We start from the raw sequence: 27,244 nt of genomic DNA on the forward strand, positions 1-27,244 counted from the left end.
ATAAAAGAGTATGCTTACTTACATAATAACTGATCTTTTTCATTAAAATTTATAGAATATAATTTTTCAGAAGGAAATACATCTAACCTTGTAATTTTGCTTCAATTCCGTCTTTGTTCAATCCTGATGCAAAACCTGTATAAGTTATGAAAATTTACAAAAAATAAAATAGCATGGACTTAATTCATCTATATAGGCTCAGTTTGTACCCCAGTTAACTAGAAAAGAGTAGTCTAATTAAATCATAAATAGAAAAAAAATAGCTTATGAGTTAAAACAAGGCTTAAACATCTATAGAAGATAAGCACTATTGTGAAATCCTTTCAGTATCAATTGGCTTATCTTTTGCTTATTTGATTGTGTAACAGTGACCAAGAATACTGTATGTACTTTTCTTTCTTGGAGATCTGAAAGTTTTGAACCTATGTGCATTAGAATGGTATTGCAACAAGTCAGCTTTTAATTTCACATTCAGCAATCTGAAGTATTTTTATTTTATAACCTGTACCACATGAAAGAGCTCTCTAAAAGCAACATAACCAGATGTGTGTTAGCTTCAGAAGCAGAATGAAAATTGAAGCAGCAATAGTAGTACTATATATACTTTTATTTGAACACTAGTTCAAATAAAATTCAAGACTTTTTTTAACTTTAACTTACTTTAAATAACTTTAGGCATTTTTGTTATTTTTATTTGAGTTAATTTTCTTTCTAAAATGTGTATTTTTAATGGTGCTGATTTCAAACTTTATTGAAAGACTAGAAATGAGATAGACAAAGATTTCTCACATGTGTCTACTCTTGCCTTTAAATGTATTTATGACTGTTGTTACTTTTGTTTCTGTTACCTATCAATTTTTATAATCTATTCTGTGACCTATTAAAATAAATATAGGCCAAGCTGGCTTCAAAAAATTACTACTTTTCCAAGTAAAAGGAACAAACCATAATGAGATGGATTTTTCAAGGCTCTGATATAAAGCAAAGTTGATCGTATCCATTCCAAAGCAATATTCACATCTGTGATGGTATGCAATACTATTTCTGCATTTAAGTGCTCAATAAGATGTTTGTGTAAACTAATAGGAAAAAAAAACACCTTTGCATTAGTAACATGCATTTCGATGCCATAGCTCTTACTGTTTTAAACTTCAATAATATTTTGGATAATTCAATAATATATTGAATAACATACTTATTGCTACCTTAATAATTCATGAAAGATAACTTAAGTTTCAAAAATATAAGAGAAAACAGTTATAAGTCAGTTCAACTTTTTAAAAGATTATATATTTATCTCTATTTCATGACTCTAGAAGACATTATGGCTTTAAAAAATTAGGGTGGGGAATGACAACAAATAACAAGTGTTGGTGAGGATGTGGAGCTAAGGTAACTTGGGTGCACTGTTGGTGGGATTGTAAATTAGTACAGTCACTATGGAAAACAGTATAGAGAGTCCTCAAAAAATTAAAAATAGAACTACTCTATGACCCATCAATTCCACTTATGTGTATTTATCTGAAGAAAACAAAAACACTAATTTGAAAAGATATATGCACTCCTATGTTCACTGCAGTATTGTTTGCAATAGCCAAGATATGGAAGCAACCTAGGTATCCATCAATATATGAACAGACAAAGAAAATATATGGTATGTACACATGTACACACACACACACACACACACACACACACACACACACACACACACTGGAATATTACTTAGCCATAAAAAAGAATGAAATCTTGCCAGTTGAGACAACATGGATGGACCTAGAGAGTATTATATTAAGCGAAATAAGTCAGAGAAATACAAATACTGTATGATTTCACTTATATGTGGAATATAAAAAACAAAGCAAACAAAATGAAACAGAAACAAACACAGATACACAGAACAAACAGATGGTTGCCAGAGGGGAAGGGAGCAGGGGTTTAGCTGGTAAAGGGGGAGGGGATTAAGAAGTACAAACTTCCCGTTATAAAATAAGTCACGGGAATGTAAAGTACAGCATAGGGAATAGAGTCAATAATATGGTAATAACTACGTAGAGCGACAGATGGTTACTAGACTTATTGCGGTGATTACTTTGTAAGGTATATAAATGTGGAATAACTATGTTGTACACCTGAAACTAATATAATATTTTATGTTGTATGTCAACTATAATTAAAAATAAATTTAAAAAAAGATAAATAAAATCTAAAAAAAAGGGTCAGGAGTGAATTATATCTTATTTTCTCCAAGAGTATTATAATAAAATACTTAACTAAAAGGTCTCAGATTGCCTATGTCTTTATCATTAAACAAATTTTAAAGATGTAGAGATGTGAAAATTATATTCCTTCTCTTATGACTAATTTGGACTTTTATAATAAGGACACATGATACTGCATGCTAAGAAACACTGCTAAATAAAAATGTTGTTTTTAACTATTAAATTTTTTAAAAGGATACAAACTTTCTGGTTAGATTATTGAAAAGTTTTAAGTAAATGGTCTTAGAAAAGCCCCTAACCAAATTTCTTTTTAACATATTCATATATACATTTACATATATATATATATATATATATATATATATATATATATATATGTATATATATGTACATATATATGTATATTATATTAACAATATCTTTTTTGGAATATTTTCTGTATTACCTGCTTTCTACAGTGTCACTACAAGCCAAGACTTGAATATACTTCTCTTTTGTATTTAACCGAGTCATAATGACTGCAGTAGCTGTAGTGTCAAACTGAAAAAAAAAACACACACACACAAATATACATACAGAGAGAAATTAAGTAAAGAAGAGCACTAGTTGATACCGGGCCTCTTCAATAACTCAAGACTTTGATTTTATATTAAACAGTTCCTTGTCTTAAACACCAGGTCAAAAAGACCTTAAAAATGCTTCTGAATTTGAATGTTAACTGAAAATTTAAGTTTCGTAATGTGTATGGGCTGATTTTTAATTGTCACAATACCTGAGGACCATTATAGGCATTATAGGATCCAGCAATGCTACATGTTCTGCAATGCATGAAGACCTACACAATGAAAAACTGCCCCATACAAAATGCCAATGGCATCCCCATTCAGAGTAAAAACAAAAACAAAAAAACTCAAAACCAAAAAAACCTTTTACAGCATACACATTCAGAAACCCCACCATTCATCAAACAATGAGAGTTTAGATTGCATGGAGGGAGTATGTATCTCTTGGTGAGACTTCTTTTACACTTCTACTCCTCAATTAAAGTAGCTTTTCTCAGTTGCATTTATTTTTAAAACTAATTCAAACATGAAATCTTAATCTTTTGTTTAACAAAAATACACAAAAATATATATATTTTTAACTTTGTCTTTAAAATAATTTACGGGCCTGCCAATGGCTCAGGTGGTTGGAGTGCTGTACTCCTAACGCCAAGGTCGTTGGTTCCCACTTGGGCCAGTGAGCTGCACCCTCTATAGCTAAGATTGTGAACAATGGCTCTCCCTAGAGCTGGGCTGCTGTGAGCAGCCGGAGGTTGGTGTGAGCTGCTGTGTGATGCCAGGAGCAGCTGGTCGCCAGCATGAGTGGCCGTGGGCTGTTGTGTGCTGCCGTGGGCTGCTGTGTTGCTGTGGGGTACTGTGCCTCAGCCGGGGGGAGCGCAAGGCTCATAACACCAGCATGGGCAAGGGGGTTGTGTCCTATACAACTGAACTGAGAAACAACAGCTTGAACAGGAGTGGCGGGGAGGCGGAAAAAAGGGAAAAAAAATAGTAATAATTTACAAAAAGTAAAACACTGTCACTTACTTGAGGTCGACCAGCTCTACCAATCATCTGTAGAATATCTGTTTCACTGTACTCTTCAAACATTCCTCCAGCATAATGCATTGTAGATTTTATAACTACTAGGTGAGCAGGCAAATTTACTCCCATAGCTAAAGTACTGGTAGTAACTGCATCAGATTAAGGAATATTACTTTCAAGACATTTAATTTTATTGCTTCAGGTAGACATTTTCTTATAAAAGATATTTTTATAAATGTAATAAAGACTCATATATACATATATATATGGGACTTATTTAAAAAGTAAGAAAAAACATTACAATGTAACATAATATATCTTAAAACTAAAAAATTTTTAAATTCTTACTTTTCAAATTGCGCTATATTCAGTAACATGATAAAGAACTAAAACTACTAAGGAGTTTACTATGCATGGATATTTACATAATTTTTGGACTTGGGAGTAAAGCACAAGTAAGTCAGAATACTTGAGCTTTTTCTTTTATCCTCTTAAAAATAATTTTCCAAAATATAATATCCACAAGAATATGTTTTACTTACAGAGAACTGGTAGATCGCCAACAGTAAAAGCTCCTTCAACTACTTTTCTATCTGACAACTCCATACCAGCATGATGATAAGCAACACCATGTATTAAGATATCTATAATAGAAATATATCATTTGTTACATACTGTTAATATTACATCAGTAATTGACTCTATAGCTGAAATGCTATTAAAAAATTATCTCTAAACCTACCTCTCAATTTTGAATCTCTTATGGAATATGCACACTTCTGTAACCTATTTAAAAATACCATAAAATTATTGAGTTATTCCCATGAACATCAAAAACGTCTTAGTTTATTAATTATTGTGAAGCTTAAAGATATCAAAATATTTTCATAATATCACTATTTCAAAACTATCTTTAAGAAGTAGAGAATATCTAACTTTCATATTCAGAAGTTCCTAATTTTACAACTCAAAAAAAATCAAATAACCTTATTTAAAAATGAACAAAAAACCTGAATAGAAAAATTTTCAAAGAAGACATACAAATGACAGTACATGACAAGGTGCTCAGTATCATTAATCATCAGGGAAATGCAAGTCAAAACCACAATTAGAATGTAACTCATACCTTTTACAATGGTCATTATCAAAAAGAAAAGAGATAAGTGCTGGCGAGGATGTGGAGAAAGGAGCCCTGTAGTTGGTGAAGCTAACAGTGAAATAAATTGGTGCAGTCTATGGAAAACAGTATGGAGGTTCCTCAAAAACTTAAAAATAGAACTACCTTATGACCCAGCAATCCCACTTCTGGGTTATATTCAAAGGATACAAAATCGGTATCTCAAAAAGATATCTGTGCTCCCATGTTCATTGCAGCATTATTCACAATAGCCAAGTATGGATGGAAACAACCTAAGTTATCTGTCAACAGATGAATGGATAAAGAACATGTGGTATATAAACACCACATGGAATATTATTCAGCCTTAGAAAAGAAGGAAATTCTTCTGCCTTTTGCAACAACTGGATGAATCTGGAGGGCCTTATGCTAAGTGAACTTGAAAAAAAAAAGTCCAGCTCATATAAACAGAGTAGAAAAGTGGCTACCAAGAGCGGAGGATGGGAGAAACTAGGGAGAACTTGGTAAAAGGATACAAACTTGGGGGAAAAAAGTCACTAATTTATCATATGTGACATTGAAGTACATTCACTTTTAAATCAGGAATTTGGAAAATTCACTTTCCACAGGAAAAAACATTACAAATGGTGATTATTTCATGGGTCAAAATACAAGTCTACTCCCACAATTTACCTGAATAACAATTCCTAAACCTTTGCTGTATCACTAGTAAGTAAACCAAAAAATATGGAAATAAGAAATAGTTGTTTATTGTGTTCTGAGATATGGCACTTAAATCTAGGTTAGAAGAGAGGAGGAAGTTAAGAGTTTCTTGACAATTTGAAAAGGAATTCTGGGTACTTTTGAAGATTTTGTAGGTTGGTACCGTTGGTTCTTAATTATGTATAAGAACCTTCAGATTAGTGTTTATCCGTTTCCTTGTTGCAGATATGACACTAGCAGGCATTATTTTTAATATAACATTCACAGCTTTTTAAAGGATTCATAATGTAATGAAGAGAGGGCAACAGGAAAGGACATGCTAGTATTAAGCACAAACTTTGTGTTACGCACTGTTAGGTATCTTAGGTATGGTGTTTTATTTAGCTCTCACAATGATATAATGAAACAGATAGTTGATTTCCATATATTCACCACTGATTAAGCAATTGAAGCTGAAAGAAGTTAAGTAATGCACCCAATGGTAGATAGCTAGTAAAAGTGGCAGCACTGCAATTCAAATCTGGGTCTCTAGCTTTGTGCTCTATCTAATAACAGCATTTTGTTTCTGGAAAAACAGGTGGATAAAGAAAGAAAGAAGGGGGGACAAAGAGTGAAAAAGAAAAGAACTGAAGGAGAAGAAATTTTCCTTAAGTAACTAGACAAGAGTGAGAAATGAGAAAAGGATTTATGGTATACACTGCTGTGTAAGAAAATAATTATCTGAAATAAAATGAACTAATTTGTCTGCAGCAGAGAACAGAGTAAAAGGGAGAGGATGGAATACATATTAAGGGTACTTATATGTTACCTATTTTAGGTCTTATTCATGTAGATAGGTTTAGATAAAAAATGCTAATTATTAAGTATTCACTTTGGGAGGCTATATAGTTATCTATGTGAATGATGCCACTATTGCACAAAGAATTCCATAAGTTTTTAAAAACTCCTTTCAGAGTTACTTTATGAGTAAGAATTTGACAGCCACATCTGTTTCTAAATAAATGTCATGTAGCCCAACTTGATCGAATTGTTTATTCACCCTACAAGTAGAAGGCTCCAAACTCACAGCTACTTATAGCCTCTTTATACCTATACTTTTTTTGAAATTCTAGTTTTACCTTGTTGCTAGTTTTATAATTAACTGGTCGACTTGTTTTTGAAACCTCATCTTTGTTTAAAAAAAAATTTAGAAGATTAATAATCAAGAATGTTATAAAACTAAGGGCAACTAGTATGAAAACTGTCAATCACGATTTGATTATAGAAAAGGTTTTTGCCAGCAAAAAGACCTAATGAATGCATACATTTCCCCAATATGCTTGATCACTAGCCATAAGCAGCCAAGGAATCTTCTGATTAAAACAGAAAGCTCAGGAAACATTCTCACTGAGAAAACTACCAATGAACTTCCTGAAGTTAACCAAGAAATTTCAATGTGTAGAAATATCTTGTTATTTAAATGCCTGATACAATAGAATAATTACATAATAAAAAGCTAAAGAGACCAGAGTACAAAAAGGTTGGGCATGTTAGATAGGTTTAGAAACCTTAGTAACAGAATCTGGGACTTGATGGGCAAAAAGAAGTCTTGTGGGAGTTGCTAGAATGTGACTGGTTAAAGGGAACTGATGTAAGCAGTAGTCTGTTTCCTAGTCTATGCCAACTCAAAATGGCATTCCATTACTTTTCACTTACGCTTATCTCAGGGAATGCATCAAAAGCAGAACATACAAATAAAATCTATTCAACTGTTTATTATTCTTAGTCAAAGATTGATTGTGACATATAATAAATATTCTTTGATGTATAAAATAAAGAGGTGGGTAGAAAAAAATCCATGCTATGATTACATTGTTAGTATTAATTTCACTTTCTCCCTTTCTATCCACCTTTCAGAGGTCATCTCCTTTTTGGCTGTAAGCTCTTTGTTGGTTTCTCTCTCTGGCTCTCTACTGTATTTTATTGCCTAATTATGCTTTGTTGATGTTTGTAATAAAAGCATTACTCTACATGCTTCACAAACTAGAGATTTTTTTTTTCATATGGCAGTAACTAAGGGGATCAAGTAAAGTCCTTGAAGTGGAAGTGAAATTATGAAAATAGTACACAGGGTATGGATAGGTGGCTACATAGGTAATTTATTCATGAACTAAATGGCCAGAGATCCATCTTTTTAGTGGATGGAAAGCCAAAGAATGTCAGAAAAGTAGGGTGTTGTCCTCTAGGCTTGGTACACATCTTGGGTTGACAACATGACCAGAGGTAGCCACAGGATAGACTTGTAATTGGAAAGTTGATCTGATCCAAAGTGGAGAAAAGTACACCCTCTCAATCCAAAATTAGTTAGAAAAATCAGTATCTGCTCATATCCACATGTAATTATCCAATTCAATTTTAGTGTGAGGTCTATCACTAAACATTTCTATTGATTCCTAAAAGTGGTTACTAATAATAGTAAGAAGCTAATACTCATTCAGTAGTAACCATGTGCTGGCACTCTGCTGAGACTTGCTGGTAATACTGACTGGTAAATAAGATGACCGTAAGTCCTCCTTTCCTCAGTAAGTTTACAATCTAATGATTAGAACAGATATTAAAATTATAATTAAACAAGAGTGTTTATTACAATTATAGTAAGTGCTATGAAATAAAAGTACAGAATACCTATAAAAGTAAATAAAGGGAAACTGAGGATCATGAAAAACTTCCCAAGAAACAGATATTAAAGGTGAAACTTGAAGGATGAATGAGACTTAGGTAAAAAACCATTCAAAGCAAAGAAATCCCAATGCAGCAAAGTCCTGTATAGGGTAACATTTCGGTATATTCACAGAACAGAGAGGCCAATGTGGCTTGACAATAGTAAGCAAAGGGGGAGAAAGTTCATGAGTCTGGAGAATTAGTTAGACATCACATACAGGTTATGCAGGTTATTGAAGGCCATGTTAAGGATCTTGGATTTTATCTTGATGACAATAAGAAACTATTAAAGGGTTTAAAGCAGGAAACTGACATACGAAGTCTGACAAGTTCAGGAACTTGTTGCAATGGTGTTGCTAACCTTTTTTGATATCAGAGGGATTATTCATTATGAATTTGTACCAACTGGACAAACAGTTAACCAAGTTTACTATTTGGAAGTGCTGAAAAGGCTGCATGAAAAAGGTAGATGAAAATGACCTAAACTTTTCACCAACAATTCATGGCTCTTGCATCATGACAATGCACCAGCTCACACGGCACTGTCTGTGAGGGAGTTTTTAACCAGTAAACAACTTTATTGGAACAACCTCCCTACTCACCTATCTGTCCCCCAGTGACTTCTTTCTTTACCTGAAGATAAAGGAAATATTGAAAGGAAGACATTTTGATGACATTCAGGACATCAAGGATAATACGATGACAGCTCTGATGGCCGTTCCAGAAAAAGAGTTCCAAAATTACTTTGAAAGGTGGACTAGGCGCTGGCATCGGTGCATAGCTTCCCAAGGGGAGTACTTCGAAGGTGACTGTAGTGATATTCAGCAATGAGGAATGTGGCACTTTTTCTATGAAGAGTTCGCGAACTTACTTGTCAGACCTCGTATTTATATTTGCAATTTTAAACAATCATTCTGCGATGTAGATAATAGACTGAAGTAGAATAAGAGTGTGTGTGTGAGTTCAACAGATTCTGCAAGAGATTAATTGAACTAGGGATTTGGCTGTGCTGATGTAAACAAAAATGATATATTTGAGATATATGTAGAAGTAAGAATAAATAGAATTTAGCAAGTGACTGCTGATGGGGAGGAAAGTGAGAGAGATGTCAATGATAGGTTTCTGCCGTGATCCACTAGGGAGATGTTGTATAATTAAAATGGGGAACACTGAAGGAGAAGCTGGTTTGAGAGAAAGAACCAAAGTTCTATTTCGGACATAATGACTTTGAGATGCCCACAGAAATACAGTTGGAGATGTCAGTTAGACAAATGGACGGTAGACATGGAGATGAAAATGGAAGTCTGAATTAGAAATATAAATTTAGGAATTAACATATATAGATATGTGTGTACATATATTCTTTGAACACACGGGATAGATACAAATACCCAGGAACGTGGAATTAGAAAGAATAAACTTTGGAAAGAACCCTCAGAATTTTAACATTTTAAGAGTTAATATGTTGAGAGTTGGGTAGAAGAGGTGAAAAAGGAACTGAGTATGAGCCATCAGCCAAGTAGGAAGAAACTTGGTAGAGGATGATCATGGAAGCACAGACTTCAGAGTTTTTAAATAAGGAGGGAGTGATCAAATGTGTTAGAGGCTCTTGGGAGATCAATTAGCAAGACCCCCTTTAGTGAAAGATTACAACAGATGCTGGATTCAAAGTGGGCAAAAAAATGAAAATAGCAATATGAATAATCTTTCAAGAAATCTGGCTATGAAATAAAGTAGACAGGATCATAGTTGCACTAAGTTTCATTATCCAACTTACTTCTCAAAACTAATATTATAGGAAAGAACAGATAAGGAAATTGAGGCTTGGAGAGGTCAAGTAACTTGAAAAGGTTAAGGAATGAACCCAGTGTCCTTATCTCATCTATGTGATCCCTGTAAGTCTTTCTACCTCCAAGAAAAAAGTGAAAAACCATACCTCTGTTTCTGTTCCACAGTCATAATAAATTTAGCATCTTTCACAAGAACAGAAGCAGCCTGTTGCACACCTTTCCTTGTTGCACAAAACTAAAAAAAAAAGAATGAATCATATTTCTATTAATCATATTAAAAACCAAACATTACACTGAAAAATAAGCAATTAACAGTCCATACCACAAGTGTGGGTTTCTGATCAGAGTACGTTTGTATAACACTGGCGATTTTGTAGTTGAGGGTTAAATCAAACTTAAATTCAGTTTGGTTACTACTGCAGGGAAATCCAAGGACTACTTTCCGAAGTTTCACCGGTCTATGTCTCTCATCCATTTTCAGACATACAGCAGGTCTTTCACCATCTGAAAGCCATTCTGCAATCTTTAAATTGAAATATATACATTAAAAGTTTTTTCTAATAACGTTTTATGGCTAAAAACAACCACTTTAAAGTATAAAAATATTTAATCAAGTAGTCTTTTTCAATATTACATATTCCTTTACCACGATTCTATTGATATATTGGTAAATATTATCAATAGCAGTATTTCAAGACTATACCCACTTTTCACCATGGTAAACTTCCAATTAATTATTATTTTGTTTTTGTTTTATTTTCCTTCTTCAGAGTCTAGAGCAAAATTAAAATTGATTTTGGCAGAGAAATTGAACCTGTCACTATCACTGTAACTTCTTTGCTATTTTTCAGAACTATGCCTAGATACGAATGACACTTTTGTGTTGTCCTAAATACTAGGTGAAGAGTAGAAAGTAATGGTTGGCTTAGATTGGTTAAGGGTGGACAAGTTTTAAACAAAGAACAAATAACACTTGAAAGATGGCAGTGTCTAAAGCACATTTCAGACTCAATGCTATAGTCACTAGTTGGAACTGTGGTGAGCAATGGTGAGCAACACCTATCTTCACATAGCCTGCTTCATAATCAGGCTTCATGCCCTGCTGTGAACCTGATCAGTGCTTTGACTGGAAGATGGATTAGTGAGTTTCTAGTTGCAAAGGAAGGAATTATTAAAACATTTTCAAGCTATCATGGGTAGGGATGAGATCACACAAGAATTCACAATTTGAGAGTGGCAAAAGGCCAATGACAAAGATTTTAATTTAGGGAAAAATTGAGAAAGAGGACTTGTAGAAAAGAGGAATAGCTTTCTCAGAAGTAATGATTATCACAAGGGCGAAGAGAGTTTCAAGATTTACAGGATATGGATATTTAATTATTGCTTACCAATCAATAAAAAAAGTTTAATGTGAAAAAAAAAGACATAACCTGGGAAGTTACAAAAATAGAACTTAAGGTGGTTAATAACAATTAAAAATATTTACTTCAGGAAAAATCAATGCAGTACAAAATTTTTAAATAAGATACCATTTTAAACAAGAAAGTTGACAACTATTGAAAAGTAATAATAACTAATAACTTCATTATTATACTATCTAGTATTAGAATACAGAGAAATGGCTGATAGTAGAAGTGTAAATGAATATAATATTTATCGAAAGCACTATGTCCTTAGAATTTTATATACCTTTTGACTCAGTTATTGTACTCTAGAAGTTCATTCTAAGGATATAATCATGTTTTCAAAGATCTATTACTTTCAGCGTGATTTACAATACCAAAAATGGAAATAATCTTCCAGCATTCAAGGTATTAAATTATAATAAACCCACAAAATTGTATTAAAGAATATTTAATGACATAAAAATATTTGTAGGGGACACACAAGTCATAAAAGAGTATGTACATTATGATTCCATCCACACATCTGGAAAGACAAACACTAAATTTTTGTTGTTTATACGAGTATACACTTAAAATTTTTCTCTATTATTTTTCTGTATGAACAAAACAAGCTGTAATTTTTAACACTCTGTAAGCGGGCATTTTCCCGCCAAATCGCATCTTAACGTGGGGCTTTTTTGACATTTTCTCGCCAAAATTAGACTTTCCGTAAAATATTCATATCTTTTGATCTATTTGTCATTTTTCTATGAAACTTTCAGTGTTTTAGTTTAAAAAGAGGTCTCTATTTATTTACTTTACAAAATATGTGTTATTCTATTTTGTATGTACACAAAATTACTACATTCTAGGTAAACATAGAAAAAAACACTTTCACAATCAAAATAATTTTATGTATACAAAATTACAATATTTTTTCGAAATTTTCAACAGATCTTATAAAAAAAACCCACTATAACCTAATAGTGCTTCACTGTGTGGTAGCGCTCGAAACACTTTCCTTTGTGCAGGGGTACATTACAAAACTTGCACATGTACCGCGTTTCACTGCAGTACGCTTTCGCTTTGGCAGGAATAATTAGATAAATTGTCAACAAACAATTCATCGTCACTCTCGTATGTATCTTGATTCATGTCCAGGGATAATAAAATTATCACTTTCAAAAATAATATTTATCAGAAAAGAAACTAGAGGCAGTTCAAAAAAAACTATGATTTTGCACCAATCACAACAGTAATTAGGTATTTTGTACGAAATTTCAGTAATTTAAAACAAAAAATATTTTATAAAAGCAGAATGAACTCAGAAACACGAAAGTAAGATGTCCGAACGAAAGCAGTATAATGGAGTCACTGGAGACACGAACAAAAATGCAAAAACTAAATCCTTTTTTGGAATCATTGTGTCTTTTTTTTGTAAACATTACCGCTATTTATTTTTATGGCTATTGTTTTTGTTCGGTCCCAAATTTATTGTATCGGCAGGTAGACGCATAGGATACCGCTGACAATAGATAATGCGTAGTCCGTCACCCGTTTGGCGCCCTTGTTTACAAGTTTCCCGCGCCCCACCGCTTAGCGGAACAAAACGAGTTAACTCGTCTCCCACGCTTTGGTATAAAAAGCGATATGACGAGTTTGCTTGTTTCCCGCAAAAAATGTGTTAAGAGCAAAAAAAAAATGATTAATTGTGCCAAATTAAAGATAAAGGCAAAATTTTCCATTGGATTAGACAATATAACAGCTATTTGTGAAAACACTTTTTAAGAAGTAGCATGGGGAAAAAGTCATGTTATAGTAAGCTGAGAAGTAAATAGGAGTGAGAAAGCAGAGTGAGGTTATACTATTTTACAGGTTTGCAAAAAAATTGAAAAAAAATTAGAACATATTTTCATATAGATAAAACTGCATACAATTATTTCTTTACATGTCCATGTACCCCATTAACTATGAGATCCTCCTCAAGGGCAGGGTCTATGTTTTCACTTTTGCATCGATTGTTAGTGCTTACCACAATGCGTAGAATTGGGGGAGGTGGGTGGTAATCATCTAACCAATTATTTTTATTCTCCACCATACTCTGCTATACAACTAGAGTCAGATAGTTACAACAACCATACATATTTTTAGTCAAGTTATTATGAGGTATCTGAAACCCACAAAACTAAGACTTTAAGATACTAGCAGACAACACACTTGTACCAAAATGTTTTATTAAAAATAATAAACCAAATTTTATGGGATTAATACTGCCTTACCTATGAAATCTAACCATTACTTTCTATAACATACATTCTTATTAAATTGATTAGGTGATTTACAGAAAAAAACAACCCTCACTTTTCTCCAAGACTAAAATGCTTAAATATTTTACTAGTCATAAAAAAAATCTTATAGACTAAAATTCTAACTTACATCCTCAGCATTTGGAATTGTTGCAGATACAGCTATAAATCTCATCGGAATTGTATTTTCTAAAGTATGAGATAAAGACTTTACAGTTTTCATTCTGCTGACTACAACTTCAAGAGTTGGTCCACGATTTTCATCTTTTACAGTATGTACCTAAGAAAGAAGTCAAGAAAAAATCATTAGCTATAAAAATAAAAATCTATCTAATCAATTAAAATGTGCAACAATATTAATACTCTTCCTTAAGAAAATAAGCATTTTCCAATTGAAAGAATAAAAGAAACATAGTTTGGTTGAAAATGCCGTGATTCTTTCTATCCATTCTAGTAATCTTTTTATGTTTATCTCTGAAAGCAAATAATGCATTCACTACCTCATCAATGAGAAATAGTCGAACCAGTTGAACCAAAGAATTGTCTCTCCATTTCCTAGTCATGCTATCCCATTTCTCCTAGAGAAAAAAATGCAAGTGCTTTAATATAATAAGGGATTATAATAAATATTATTTAGATAGCAACAAAATTTTAACATGCCATGTTACAAATGATGGGTAACATTTTAGTTAACATCTTAAAAGTATCCTAAAAAAGATATAAAGATTAAATTTTTTTTTAAGGATTTCGACAGTCCTACAAGTGTTTTAAAAACTGAACCCCCATTTATTTTTAAGTTTAACCAAAAATATTCAAAATTATAGTCTAATTACCTTTTGTAAGCTCTATCAGTTCCTCCCTCAGTAATACATAATACTTGGGTACAAGAATATAAGCAGTGTGATTACAAAGTATCCACAATAACAAATTGCCTATTCATACCTTTCGCCTAGTTTTCCCATTTGGTTGTTTGTCTTTTGCTTATTGATTTGTAAGCATTCCTTATATATCCTGAAAACTACTACCTTTTGCTTGTTTTTTACATTGCAAACATATTCTTCTACTTTGTATTTCTTTTAGCTTTTTTTCTTGGTGAAGAGAAATAGATATTTTCTAATAAACCAAGGAAATAATAAAGTATAAATAACACCTACTGGAGTTGTCATAATAATATGTGCATGCTGAATCTCAAATAGGTCATCCATTACTGTATCTCCAGTGAGTTCTTTACAATTCAGTCCTATTGGTCCAAATTTTTCTTTCCAGTCGTCAAAACGCTGACTACACAGGGCTTTTATTGGTGCCACTATAACAATATAAGATATTTATTTTGAATGTCAGTGAAATTTTAAAATTATTTTCACAAAAATGTTGGTTAATAAAATTACAATAAAAATACATACCTAGGTTCTGCCTAATATTTTATAAATTAAAAGTTAATAGGAGCATCTTATTTAGACTTATAAAGAAGTAATCACCAAACAGAACTAAAAATAGAAACGAAGTGATTGCTCAGGGAATTGTAACTAAGAGTGAAGTGAGTTACGGCAAGAGATGATTGCTTTTCATTATAAGCCCTTTTATGATAACTGATACTTTTAACCATGTGCATAAATTACCTTGATGAAAAATTTAAAAATACATATATACCTAAGAAAGGAGAGTAGAGGTTCTTATGGAAATTTCTAGAATTATAAAATATTTGACTTTATTTGTTCATCTTGTCTGTCCTTTTAAAAATAAGCATGTAAAAGCCAAACTCTCAATTGAAATGTTCCTTTTTATTTACAACTCTGGGAAAACGTGCTTTGAATTAAAGGTAACAGACAAGACCAAAAGTGATATGTCTTTATTAAAAATATATGGAAAACCAAATAAAAATTCCTATTCCTTGAATTTAAATTTATGTCTTACTTTTGCCTCAATGATTTTTCATTATTATAATTATTACTCTTAAAATATACAAATACTTACTATAAACAATTTTGATGTTTGACCATGGCAATGGAACTTCCATTAACAATCTTGTTATAGCAAGCTCAAAAACCACAGTTTTCCCAGAACCAGTGGGAGCACAAATCACAAAATTTCTATCTGTGTAAAGAAGCTAAAAAATAAAAATTAATCAATCATGGAATATATGCAATTTTTCATTCACATTCTCAATTTATTAAAAAATATGCCTGAGGAAGACTCTACAGAATAACAGCACCAACATTTTCATCTCTACCTTTATTAAAATTGTGCCCTTGCTCTAGATTCACCACCCTCAAACAATAACACTATTAATAATTTATCACCTTGTTTTATTTGTCAAAGTAAGATGCTAGGCCTAGAAAATCATTTCTTTAGCTACCAGAGAAATTTTTATAAATCTAATAAGTACACACCAACCCATCTATGAAAATCACATACACGTACTTAACAAACATTTTTTGTACTAGTCACTGAGTATGTCACTGGGGACATAGAGATGAAAGTGATCTAGTCCCTGCCCTTAGACAGCAAACAATCTAGTAAGAAAAGGCAGACAAGTAAGTAATTATACAATACTTACATCATCAAAAGCTTTGGACTGTATATAGTTGAAATATGGGAATTCTTTGAAAATACTTCTAAATTTTGCCGCTTAGAATAAAATCAAGGAGTCAAATATTTCGGAACTTTAAAAATTGGTTAATTTTAATTCAAAAATTAAGTTAAATTAATATTGACTGACAATATTTAATGATTAGGCTATAATACTTGCTACTTAGACATCATAAGGAATTAACAGATACAGAGAAGGAACCAAGATGGCAATAGAGAATGCTCCTGAACTTCCATCCTCTCACAGATCCACCAAATATACAGCCACTCAGAGAATAATTCACTCTAAGAGAAATCCTGGAAGTAATTGAGTGGCTCCTATATATTGGGCGAGTGAGAAAATAAGACACTGAAATGGGTAGGAAACGCTGAGACAACTCTAGCCATAAATCCCACCCCTGGCATAGCACCATACAACTGGGAAGGAACCCCCAACTTCCACCTTTTCCCTGAGGAGCAAAGGGTTTAAGCCACACATCTAGTGTCCAACTTTTAAGGCTCCCATCTGAAGGACAGGCCCCCAAAACACCCAGCTCTGTGCACCAATAGGGCTTGCATTTATGAGTGCCACAGGACTATAGCAAACAAAGAAGCAGTTTTTATTTTGACTTTTTTGCCAGCCACAGAGACTATTTATTCGTACGATATATGAATCACACAGCTCTTCTTTTGCCAAACATTAAAAATAAGTCACTTTATGTAAACATGTTCAGTCTCTTGATTTACATTTGCTCATTTTTGTTTTTTGTTTTTCAATCATAGTTGACATTCAGTATTATTTTTTATTAGTTTCAGGTGTACAGTGTAGTGGTTAGACATGTATATAATTTATGAAGTAATCCCTCTGATTAATCTAGTACCCACATGGCACTATAGTTATTACAATATTTTGACTATATTCCCTGTGCTGTACTTTAGATCCCTGTGACTATTTTGTAACTACCAATTTGTATTTCTTAATCCCTTCATCTTTTTTACTCAGTCCCCCCAATCTCCTCTAATCTGGTAACCATCAGTTTGTTCTCTGCATTTGAGTCTGTTTCTGTCTTATTTGTTTTGTTCTTTAGATTCCACATATAAATGAGACCATGTGGTATTTGTCTCCTCTGTCTAACTTATTTCACTTAGCATAATACCCTCTAGGTCTACCATGTTGTCCCAAATGGTAAGATTTTATTTTTTTATGGCTGAGTAATATTACATTATATACCAGTATATGTACCAACTCATCCTTATCCAATCATCTATTGATGGGTACTTACGTTGCTTCCATATCTTGGCTATTGTAACTAGTGCTGCAGTGAACATAGCAGTACATACACCTTTTCGAATTAGTGTTTTGGCTTTCTTCAGATAAATACAGAGAAGTGGAATTGCTGGGTCATAAGGTAGTTCTATTTTTAAATTTTTGAGGAAATTCCAAACTGTTTTCCATAGTGGCTGCACCCTTGGCAATCCTACCACAGTGCACAAGGGTTCCCTTTTCTCCACATCCTAGCCAACCAACACTTGTTATTTTTTGATTTATTGATGATAGCCATTCTGACAGGTGTGATGTAATATCTCATTGTGGTTTCATTTTGCATTTCTTGGTTGATTAGTGATGTGGAACATCTTTTCATGTGTGTATTGGCCATCCATTTGTCCTCTTTGGAGAAATCTCTATTCAGGTCCTCTGCCCATTTTTAAATTGGATTGTTTCATTTTTTTGGTATTGAGTTGTATGAGTTCTTTATAAATTTTGGATATTAACCCCTTATCAGATGTATCATTGGCAAAAATCTCCCATTCAGTAGGTTGTCATTTAATTTTGTTGATGGTTTCCTTTGCTGTGCAAAAACTTTTTAGTTTAATGTAGTCCCATTTATTTATTTATTTTTCTTTTGTTTCCCTTGCCCAAGGAGCTATATAAGAAAAAAATATTACTGAGAGTATTCTCAGAGAATTTACTTCATATGTTTTCTTCTACGAGTTCTATGGTTTTGGGTCTTACATTTAAGTCTTTAATCCATTTTGCATTTATTCTTGTATATGGTGTGAGAAGGTAGTCCAGTTTCATTTTTCTTCCATGTATCTGTCCAGTTTTCTAAGCATCATTTGTTGAAGAGACTGTCCTTAGCCCATTATATATTCTTGTCTCCTTTGTCATTGATTAACCATATAGGTGTGGGTTTATTTCTGAGCTCTCTATTCTGTTTCATTGATCTATGTGTCTGTTTTTTATGCGAGTACAATGCTGTTTTGATTACTATGGCCTTGTAATAGAATTTGATATTACAGTAGGTAGCATGATACCCCCGGCTTTGTTGTTCTTTCTCAAATTGCATGGCTATTTGGGGTCTTCTATGGTTCCATATAAAAGGATTATTTGTTACAGTTCTGTGAGAAATACAATGGGTATTTTAAGAGGGATTACATTGAATCTATAGATTGCTTTGGGTAGTATGGACATTTTAACGATGTTAATTCTTCCTATCCATGAGCACGGTATATGCTTCTGTTTATTTGTATCTTTTTCAACGACTTATAATTTTCCAAGTACAGGTCTTTTACCTCCTTGGTTAAATTTATTCCTAGGTGTTTTTTGGTTTTTTTTTTGATGGAATTGTAAGTGGGATTATTTTCTTAATTTCTCTTTCTGATAGTTCATTATTGGGGTATAAAAATGTAACTGATTTATGATTATTAACTTTGTATCCTGCTACTTTACTGAATTCACTTATCAGTTCTAATAGATTTTTGGTGGAATCTTTGGGGTTTTCTCTATACATAGTATCATGTCATCTGCAAATAATGACAGTTTTAATTCTTCCTTTCCAATTTAGATGCCTTTTATTTCTTTTTCTTGTCTGACTGCTGTAGCTAGGACTTCCAATACTATGCTGAATAAAAGTGGACATCCTTGTCTTGTTCCTGATCTTAAGGAAAATGCTTTTTGGTTTTCTCCATTAAGTATGATGTTGGCTATGGGTCTGTCATACATAGCCTTTATTATGTTGAGATATGTTCCCTCTATTCCCACTTTGCCAAGAGTTGCTAGTCATAAGTGGATGCTGGATTTTGTCAAATGACTTTTCTGCATCTGTTGATATGACCATATGATTTTTATCTTTCATTTTGTTTATGTGGTATATCACATTAATTGATTTGCAGATAATGAACCAAGTCTGCATCACAGGAATAAATCCCACTTGATCACAGTATATGATCTTTTTAATGTATTGCTGAATTCAGATTGCTAATATTTTGTTGAGGATTTTTACATCTATGTTCATCAGGGATACTGGCCTACAATTTTCTTTCTTTGGAATATCTTTGTCTGGTTTTGGAATCACAGCAATGGTGGACTTGTAGAATGAGCTTGGGAGCCTTCCCTCCTCTTGAATGTTTTGGAATATTTTGAGAAGAATAGGTATTAATTCTTCTTTTAATGTTTGGTAAAATTCACCTGTGAAGTCATCAATTCAGGATTTTTGTTTGTTGGGAGGTTTTTTTTATTATTGATTCAATTTCATTAGTAGTAATCAGTCAATTCAGATCTTCTGTTTCTTCTTTTTTCAGTCTTGGGTGATTGTCTGTTTCTAGGAATTTATCCGTTTTTCCAGATTGTCCAATCTGTTGGAGTATAACTGCTTGTAGTATTTTCTTGTAATCCTTTGCATTTCTGTGGTGTCCATTGTCAATGCTCCTCTTTCATTTCTGATTTATTTGGGTCCTCTCTCTTTTTTTCTTGATGGGTCTAGTAAAGATTTATCAACTTTGTTTATCTTTTAAAAGAACCAGCTCTTGGTTTCATTGATATTTTGTATATATTTTTTTAGACTCTATTTCATTTATTTCTGCTTTGATATTTGTTATTTCCTTCCTTCTACTCACTTTGGGCTTTGTTTGCTATTCTTTTTCTAGTTCCTTTAAGTGTAAAGTTAGATTGTTTATTTGAGAATAGGTCTGTATTGTCATGAAATTGCCTCTTAGAACTGCTTTTTCTGTGTCCCACAGATTTTGGGTCATTGTGTTTTCATTTTCACTTGTCTCAAGGTATCTAAGAAGCAGTTTTTAAATTGGCACACGAACTCCGCCACAGTCACCCCTGCAGGTACACATCCAGGCTCAATACAAAGGGGACAGGAAAAATGCCCACCTCCAGTTTCTCCCAGGAAGGGATATAAGCGCATACTTTCTCAGCTGCTGTCTGAGGTTCTAGCTTCTAATCATCCAGCATCTAGGTGCTAACTGCAACCCTCCCCTTTGGGACACTGATGGATCTTGACACATCCTCAACTACTGGTAGCTACTAAGAACAAAGACAGTGGCTTGGACAATCACAAAGGTTTGAGAGGCAAATAGGATTTTGGGCCAGGTCGATTGATGAGGTTTATCTCCTACATGAAACCTGTCTCTCAAGACTGGGGAGGTGCATGTTTTATCTAATGTGCAGAAACAAACACAGGGAGTCAAGGAAAATTAAGAAATAAGGGGATATGTCCCAAACAAAACAAGATAACCAGAAACCAAACTTAATGAAACAGAGATAAGTGATTTACCCGACAGAAGGTTCAAAATAATGCATAAAGATGATCACCAAGGTCAGGAAAGCAATGCATGAACAAAATGAGAATTTCAACAAAATCATAAAAAATATAAAGTACCAAACAAATTATAGAGCTGAAAAATACAATAACTGAACTGAAAAACTCAATAGAGGGGTTCAACATAAGACTGCTCAAGTGGAAGAAAGGAACTTGAACCGCACTTCAGTGAACTTGAAGACAAGGCAGTGGAAGTAATACAATCAGAGGAACAAAATAGAGAACGAAAAAGAGTGAAGCTAGCTTAGGGGCCATGTAGAATACTATCAAACGGAGCAATATGTGCATTACCAGGGTCCCAGAAAGAAAAGAGAGAAAGGGGTAGAAAGCTATTTAAATAAATAATAGCTGGAAATGACCCTAACTTGGAGGAAAGAAACAGACATCCAAATCCAGAAAGCCCAGAAATTATCAAAGAAGATGAACCAACACCAAGAGGCCAACACCAAAACACACATTAATTAAATTGTCAAAAGTTAAAGACAAAGAGAGAATCTAAAAAGCATCAAGAGAACAGCAACTTGTTACATACAAAGGAATCCCTATAAGACTATAAGCAAATACTTCTCCAGAAATCTTGCAGGTTCTGGGATGATATAGTCTACGTGCTGAAAGACAAAACTGCCAACCAAGAAACTACCCAGCAAACTTGTCCTTGAGAATTGAAGGAGACAGTTTTCTAGACAAACAAAAACTAAAGTAGCTCATCACTAGTAGGCTGGCTTTACAAGAAATGCCAAAGTGAGTTCTTCAAGCTTAAATGAAGGGATGCTAATTAGTAACAGGAAAATGTATAAAGTACAAAACTCACTGGTAAAGATAAATATGTAGTTAAATTCAAACTCTAATATTGTAATGGTGATAGTTAATAATTTATAACTGTAATATAAAGGTTAAAAGGCAAAAGTAATATAACTACAATAATTTTATATGGATGGCAATATAAAAAGATACAAATAGTGACAAAAAACATAAATATAGGGGAAGTGAGTGTAAAATTGTAAAGCTTATGTATGCATGCAAAGTTAAATTATTAACTTAAAAGACACTATAGTTAGGACCAGCCCGGTGGCTCAGGCGGTTGGAGCTCCGTGCTCCTAACTCCGAAGGCTGCCGGTTCAATTTCCACATGGGCCAGTGGGCTCTCAACCACAAGGTTGCCGGTTCAATGCCTCGAGTCCCGCAAGGGATGGTGGGCTCCGCCCCCTGCAACTAAGATTGAACACGGTACCTTGAGCTGAGCTGCCTCCCGGATGGCTTGGTTGGAGCTGCGGGCTCTCAACCACAAAGTTGCCAGTTCAATTCCCTGAGTCCCACAAGGGATAGATGCCTGCAACTAGCAACGGCAACTGGACCTGGAGCTGAGCTGTGCCCTCCACAACTAAGACTGAAAGGACAACAACTTGACTGGAAAAGAGTCCTGGAAGTATACACACTGTTCCCCAATAAAGTCCTGTTCCCCTTCCTCAATAAAAAAATTTAAAAATAAATAAATAAATAAACAAATTTGGAAAAAAAAGAGACTATAGTTAAAACTATAAGATTTTTTTTAAATACTGTTTATTTTTATTGGGGAATATTGGGGTACAGTGTGTTTCTCCAGGACCCATCAGCTCTAAGTCGTTGGACTTCAATCTAGTTGTGGAGGGTGCAGCTCAGTCCAAGTTCAGTCACCATTTTCAATCTTAGTTGCAGGGGCGCAGCCCACCATCCCATGCGGGAATTGAACCAACAACCTTGTTGTTGAGAGCTCACGCTCTAACCAACTGAGCTATCTGGCCACCCCTCTGGAAGTTCAGCGGCAGCTCGGTGTCTTCAATCTAGTTGTGGAGGGCGCGGCTCACTGGCCTATGTGGGGATTGAACTGGCAACCCTGTTGTTCAGAGCTCTCGCTCTAACCAACTAAGCTATCTGGCCGCCCCAAAACTATAAGCTTTATGCAAGCCTCATGGTAACTACAAATAAAAATGGTATAGTTGATACACAAAAGGAAAAGGAAAGGGAAAGGAATCAAATTATACTACAGAAAATCATCAAATCACAAAGTAAGAAGGCAAAAGAAGAAAGGAGAAAAGAAACAAAAAGCTGGAAAACAATTAATAAAATGGCAATAGTAAGTCCATACCTATCAATAAATACTTTAAATGTAAATAGACCAACAGTCTAATCAAAAGATAAAGTGGCTGAATAGATTTAAAAAACAAACAAACAAGACCCAATTATATGCTGCCTACAAAAGACTCATTTCAGCTTTAAGGACACATGTAGACCGAAAGTGAAGGGATAGAAAAAGATATTCTATACAAATGGAAATCAAAAGAAAGCAAGCGTAGCTATACTTAGACAAAATAGACTTAAAGCCAAAAACTCCAATGAGAGACGAAGAGGTCACTGTATAATGATAAAGGGGTTGATTCATCAAGAGAACATAACAATTGTAAATATTTATGTACCCAACATTGGAGCACCTAAGTATATAAAGCACATAGTAACATATCTAAAGGGAGAAATAGACAGCAATACAATAATGGTAGGCAATTTCAAGACCCCACTTTCAACAATGGATAGATCATCCAGAAAGAAAATCAGTAAGGCAATACTGGATGAACTTAAACTACCCATTAGGCCCAATGGATCTAACAGACATATACGTTCTTCTCAAGTGCACATGGAACATTGTCCAGGATAGATCATATGTTAGGTCACAAAACAAGCCTTCATAAATTTAAAAATATTGAAATCATATCAAACATCTTTTCCAACCACAATAATATGAAACTCGAAATCAATTACAAGAAGAAAACTGGAAAACCCACAAATATGTGGAGATTAAACCACATGCTCCTGCACAACTGGGTCAAAAAAGAAATCAAAAGGGAACTCAAAAACCTATCTCGAGATAAATGAAAATGGAAGCACAACACATCAAAACTTATGGAATGTAACTAAAGCAGTTCTAAGAGGGATGTTTATAGCGATAAACACCTACATGAAGAACAAGAAAGAACACAAATAAACAACCTAACTTTATACCTCAAGGAACCAGAAAAGAACAAAATAAGCCCAAAGTTAGCAAATGAAAGGAAATAACAAAGATCAGAGCAGACATAAACAAAATAGAAACCAGAAAAACAATAGAGAAGACCAATGAAACTAAGAGCTTGTTTTTTAAAAGATAAACAAAATTGACAAACCTAGTATGTTAAATGTGCATACTACTCAAAGCAATCCACAGGTTTAACACACTCCTTATCCAAATTCCTATTGCATTTTTCACAGAAATAGAAAAACCAATTCTAAAATTCACATGGAACCACGAAAGACCCCAAAGCCAAAGCAATATTAAGAACAAAGCTGGAGGCATCACACTTCTTGATTTCAAATTACATTACAAAGCTGTAGTAATCAAGACAGTTGATATTGACATAAAAACAGACATATAAGTTAATGGAACAGAATAGAAAACTCAGAAATAAACCCATGCATATATAGTCAATTAATTTCAACAATGGAGCCAAGAATTGGGAAATGTTAGTCTCTTCAACAAATGGTGATGGGAAAACTGGATAACCACATGCAACAGAATGAAACTAGACCACTATCTTATACCATATACCAAACCAACTCAAAATGGATTAAAGACTTCAATGTAAGACATGAAATCATAAAACTCCTAGAAGAAAACATAGGGACAAGCACCTTGACATTAGTCTTGGCAATGATTTTTTTAATTTGAAACCAAAGCAAACGGAACAAATTAAAAAAATAAACAAGTGGGACTACATCAGACTAAAAGGTTCTGAATAGCAAAGGAAACTCAACAAAATGAAAAGTCAACCAAAGGAATAGGAGAAAATATTTGCAAATCGCATATCCAGTAAGAGATTAATATCCAAAATGTACAAAGAACACATACAAGCCAATAGCAAAAAGACATATAACCCAATTTAAAAATGGGCAAAGGACCTGAACAGACATTTTCCCTAAGATATACAAACAGCCAACAGTACATTAAAAGGTGTTCAACATCACCAATCATCAAAAAAATATAAACCAAAATCACAATTAAATAGTACTTCATACCTGTTAGAATGGCTATTATCAAAAAGACAAGAGATAGCAAATGCTGGTGAGGATGTGGTTAAAAGGGAACCTTCACTGTTGGCTGGAATGTAAACCGGTACAGCCATTACAGAAAACAGTATTGAGTTTCCTCAAAATATTAAAAATGTAAGTACCATATGACCCAGCAATCCCACTTTTGTGTTATAGCCAAAGGAAGCAAAAATCAGTATCTCAAAGAAACATCTGTACTCCCATATTTATTGCATTACTATTCACAATAGCCAAGGTATGGAAACAACCTAAGTGTCTATCAAGAGATAAATGGATAAAGAAAATGTGATACACATATATGCATATATATATATGCATATATGTATATATGTATATATATATCCAATCAATATATATCACAATGGAATATTATTCAGTTTTTAAAAAAGGAAATTTATGACTTTTGCAACAACATAGATCAATCTGGAGAGCATTATGCAAAGTGAATTAAGCCAGACAAAGGAAGACAAATACTGCAGAGTATCACTTGGAAAGTAAAATCTTTTTTTTTTAAGTGTCAAACTCATAGAAACAGAAAATGAATAAATGATGGTTTCCAAGAGCTAAGGGTGTGGGAGAAATAGAGAGAGGCTGGTAAAATAAAAGGGTACCAGCTACACAATAAGTTCTGAAGATCTAATGTATAACATGGTGACTAGAGTTTTAATACTATATTTTATAACTGAAATTTGCTAAGAAAGTACAACTTAAAGTGTTCTCAGCAGAAAAAAAAGTAATTATGTGAGGCAATGAATGTTAACTAACTTGATGGTGGGAACCTTTGATAATATATACATGTATCAAATTATCGCATTTAATACTTTAAGTATATTATAATTTTGTCAATTATACCTCAATAAAGCTGGGACAGGGAGTGGTTAAGAGAAATTATTCCAGTTCCCAGTCACATTCCATATTCTGAAAAGAACGGGTAAAGTCCTTACGGGAAAACACAGTTACATAAGAGTTAAAATTTGACAATTAAATCTGATGGAAGAGATGCATATACATAGATGCAAGTATACCAGAACTAAGCATGTAATTTTTTTTTTCCAGAGTGGTGTTTCTTCTTATTCACGTTGACTAGACTATTTCATTTTTATCTCTTTTTTAAAACCCCAAATTTTACTTTTTAACTGTTAATTATGTTTTCATTAGCTGATATGTGTCTCTGATTACCTAATCCTGAATCCTTTGTTTACGATAATATGGGTGTTCTAAGTGGTGAATTTAATTGCACCTATCAGCATAGTGGCTTGACAGGACTTAAATCATCCTTCCTTTGTAGGAAAGCTCAAAAATACTAATAGATATGAAAAATAAACTAACTCTCCCCTTTCTAAGGTGGGAGTCTCTTGACAGTTTGGGATATATACGTACTTACATACTATTCTTAATACTGAGTCACATTTATCAACTACATTTATTAAAGAGTATATACAGAATACATTGCTAGATTTAGAAAGCTGTAGGAAGCTATAAATAAAGAAGAAAATGAGTTCCTATAATTGAAGCTGTTATCTATTAGGAGATATAAGACAGATAACATATTGGAGAATATAAACACATAGTTATTTAAGCAATTAGATTTTTATGAAGATATACAAAAATCGCTGGATTGTGATGTGTTGCTGTTAAAAGTTAAATCAGAGTGTATTACTTCTCTGCTCAAATTGCCCCTTTCTCTCAAAGTATATGGCTAGAAGGCCCTAAATGATCTTGCATCCACCTTTGTTTCTGACCCCATGACTCCTGTCTCTGATTCATCTCCTCTACTTATATTGAAGTCTTTTCTGTTCTTCAATTCCACTCCTGGGTATCTATCCAAATAAATCCAAAACACTAATTTGAAAAAAAATATATGCACTCCTATGTTTATTGCAGCACTATTCACAATAGCCAAGATATGGAAACAACCGAAATGCCCACTGAGAGACAATTGGATAAAGAAATTGTGGTACATTTATGCAATGGAGTATTACTCAGTCATAAAAAAGAATGAAATCTTACCATCTGCAACGACATGGATGGACCTAGAGTACATTATGCTAAGTGAAATAAGTCAGACTGAGAAAGACAAATACCGTATGATCTCGCTTGTATGTGGAATCTAAAGATCAGAAT

At 33.4% G+C, this 27,244-nt stretch overlaps 1 protein-coding gene across 6 annotated transcripts in view; it reads right to left on the reverse strand.

The window, feature by feature from the left end:
- Nucleotides 1-27,244, reverse strand: part of HFM1 (helicase for meiosis 1) — a 110,435-nt gene that overhangs the window by 65,810 nt on the left and 17,381 nt on the right. For all 6 annotated transcript variants that reach the window (XR_016018661.1, XM_088791316.1, XM_088791314.1 and 3 more), the window contains 13 exons: nt 16,384-16,454; nt 15,801-15,933; nt 14,981-15,132; nt 14,327-14,404; nt 13,957-14,106; nt 10,458-10,658; nt 10,282-10,370; nt 4,548-4,591; nt 4,348-4,449; nt 3,809-3,954; nt 2,668-2,762; nt 946-1,079; nt 88-135 (listed from right to left, as the gene is read on the reverse strand). Coding sequence is in view for 5 of the 6 variants with exons in the window: in XM_088791316.1 (XP_088647442.1) it covers nt 88-135; nt 946-1,079; nt 2,668-2,762; nt 3,809-3,954; nt 4,348-4,449; nt 4,548-4,591; nt 10,282-10,370; nt 10,458-10,658; nt 13,957-14,106; nt 14,327-14,404; nt 14,981-15,132; nt 15,801-15,933; nt 16,384-16,454 (1,443 nt within the window). In the remaining variant the exon portion in view is untranslated. The remainder of the gene's footprint in view (nt 1-87; nt 136-945; nt 1,080-2,667; nt 2,763-3,808; nt 3,955-4,347; nt 4,450-4,547; nt 4,592-10,281; nt 10,371-10,457; nt 10,659-13,956; nt 14,107-14,326; nt 14,405-14,980; nt 15,133-15,800; nt 15,934-16,383; nt 16,455-27,244) is intronic.

Source organism: Rhinolophus sinicus, chromosome 14 (assembly GCF_057876585.1).
Source record: "Rhinolophus sinicus isolate RSI-liver-muscle chromosome 14, RSI-T2T, whole genome shotgun sequence".
Classification (NCBI taxonomy): domain Eukaryota; kingdom Metazoa; phylum Chordata; class Mammalia; order Chiroptera; family Rhinolophidae; genus Rhinolophus; species Rhinolophus sinicus.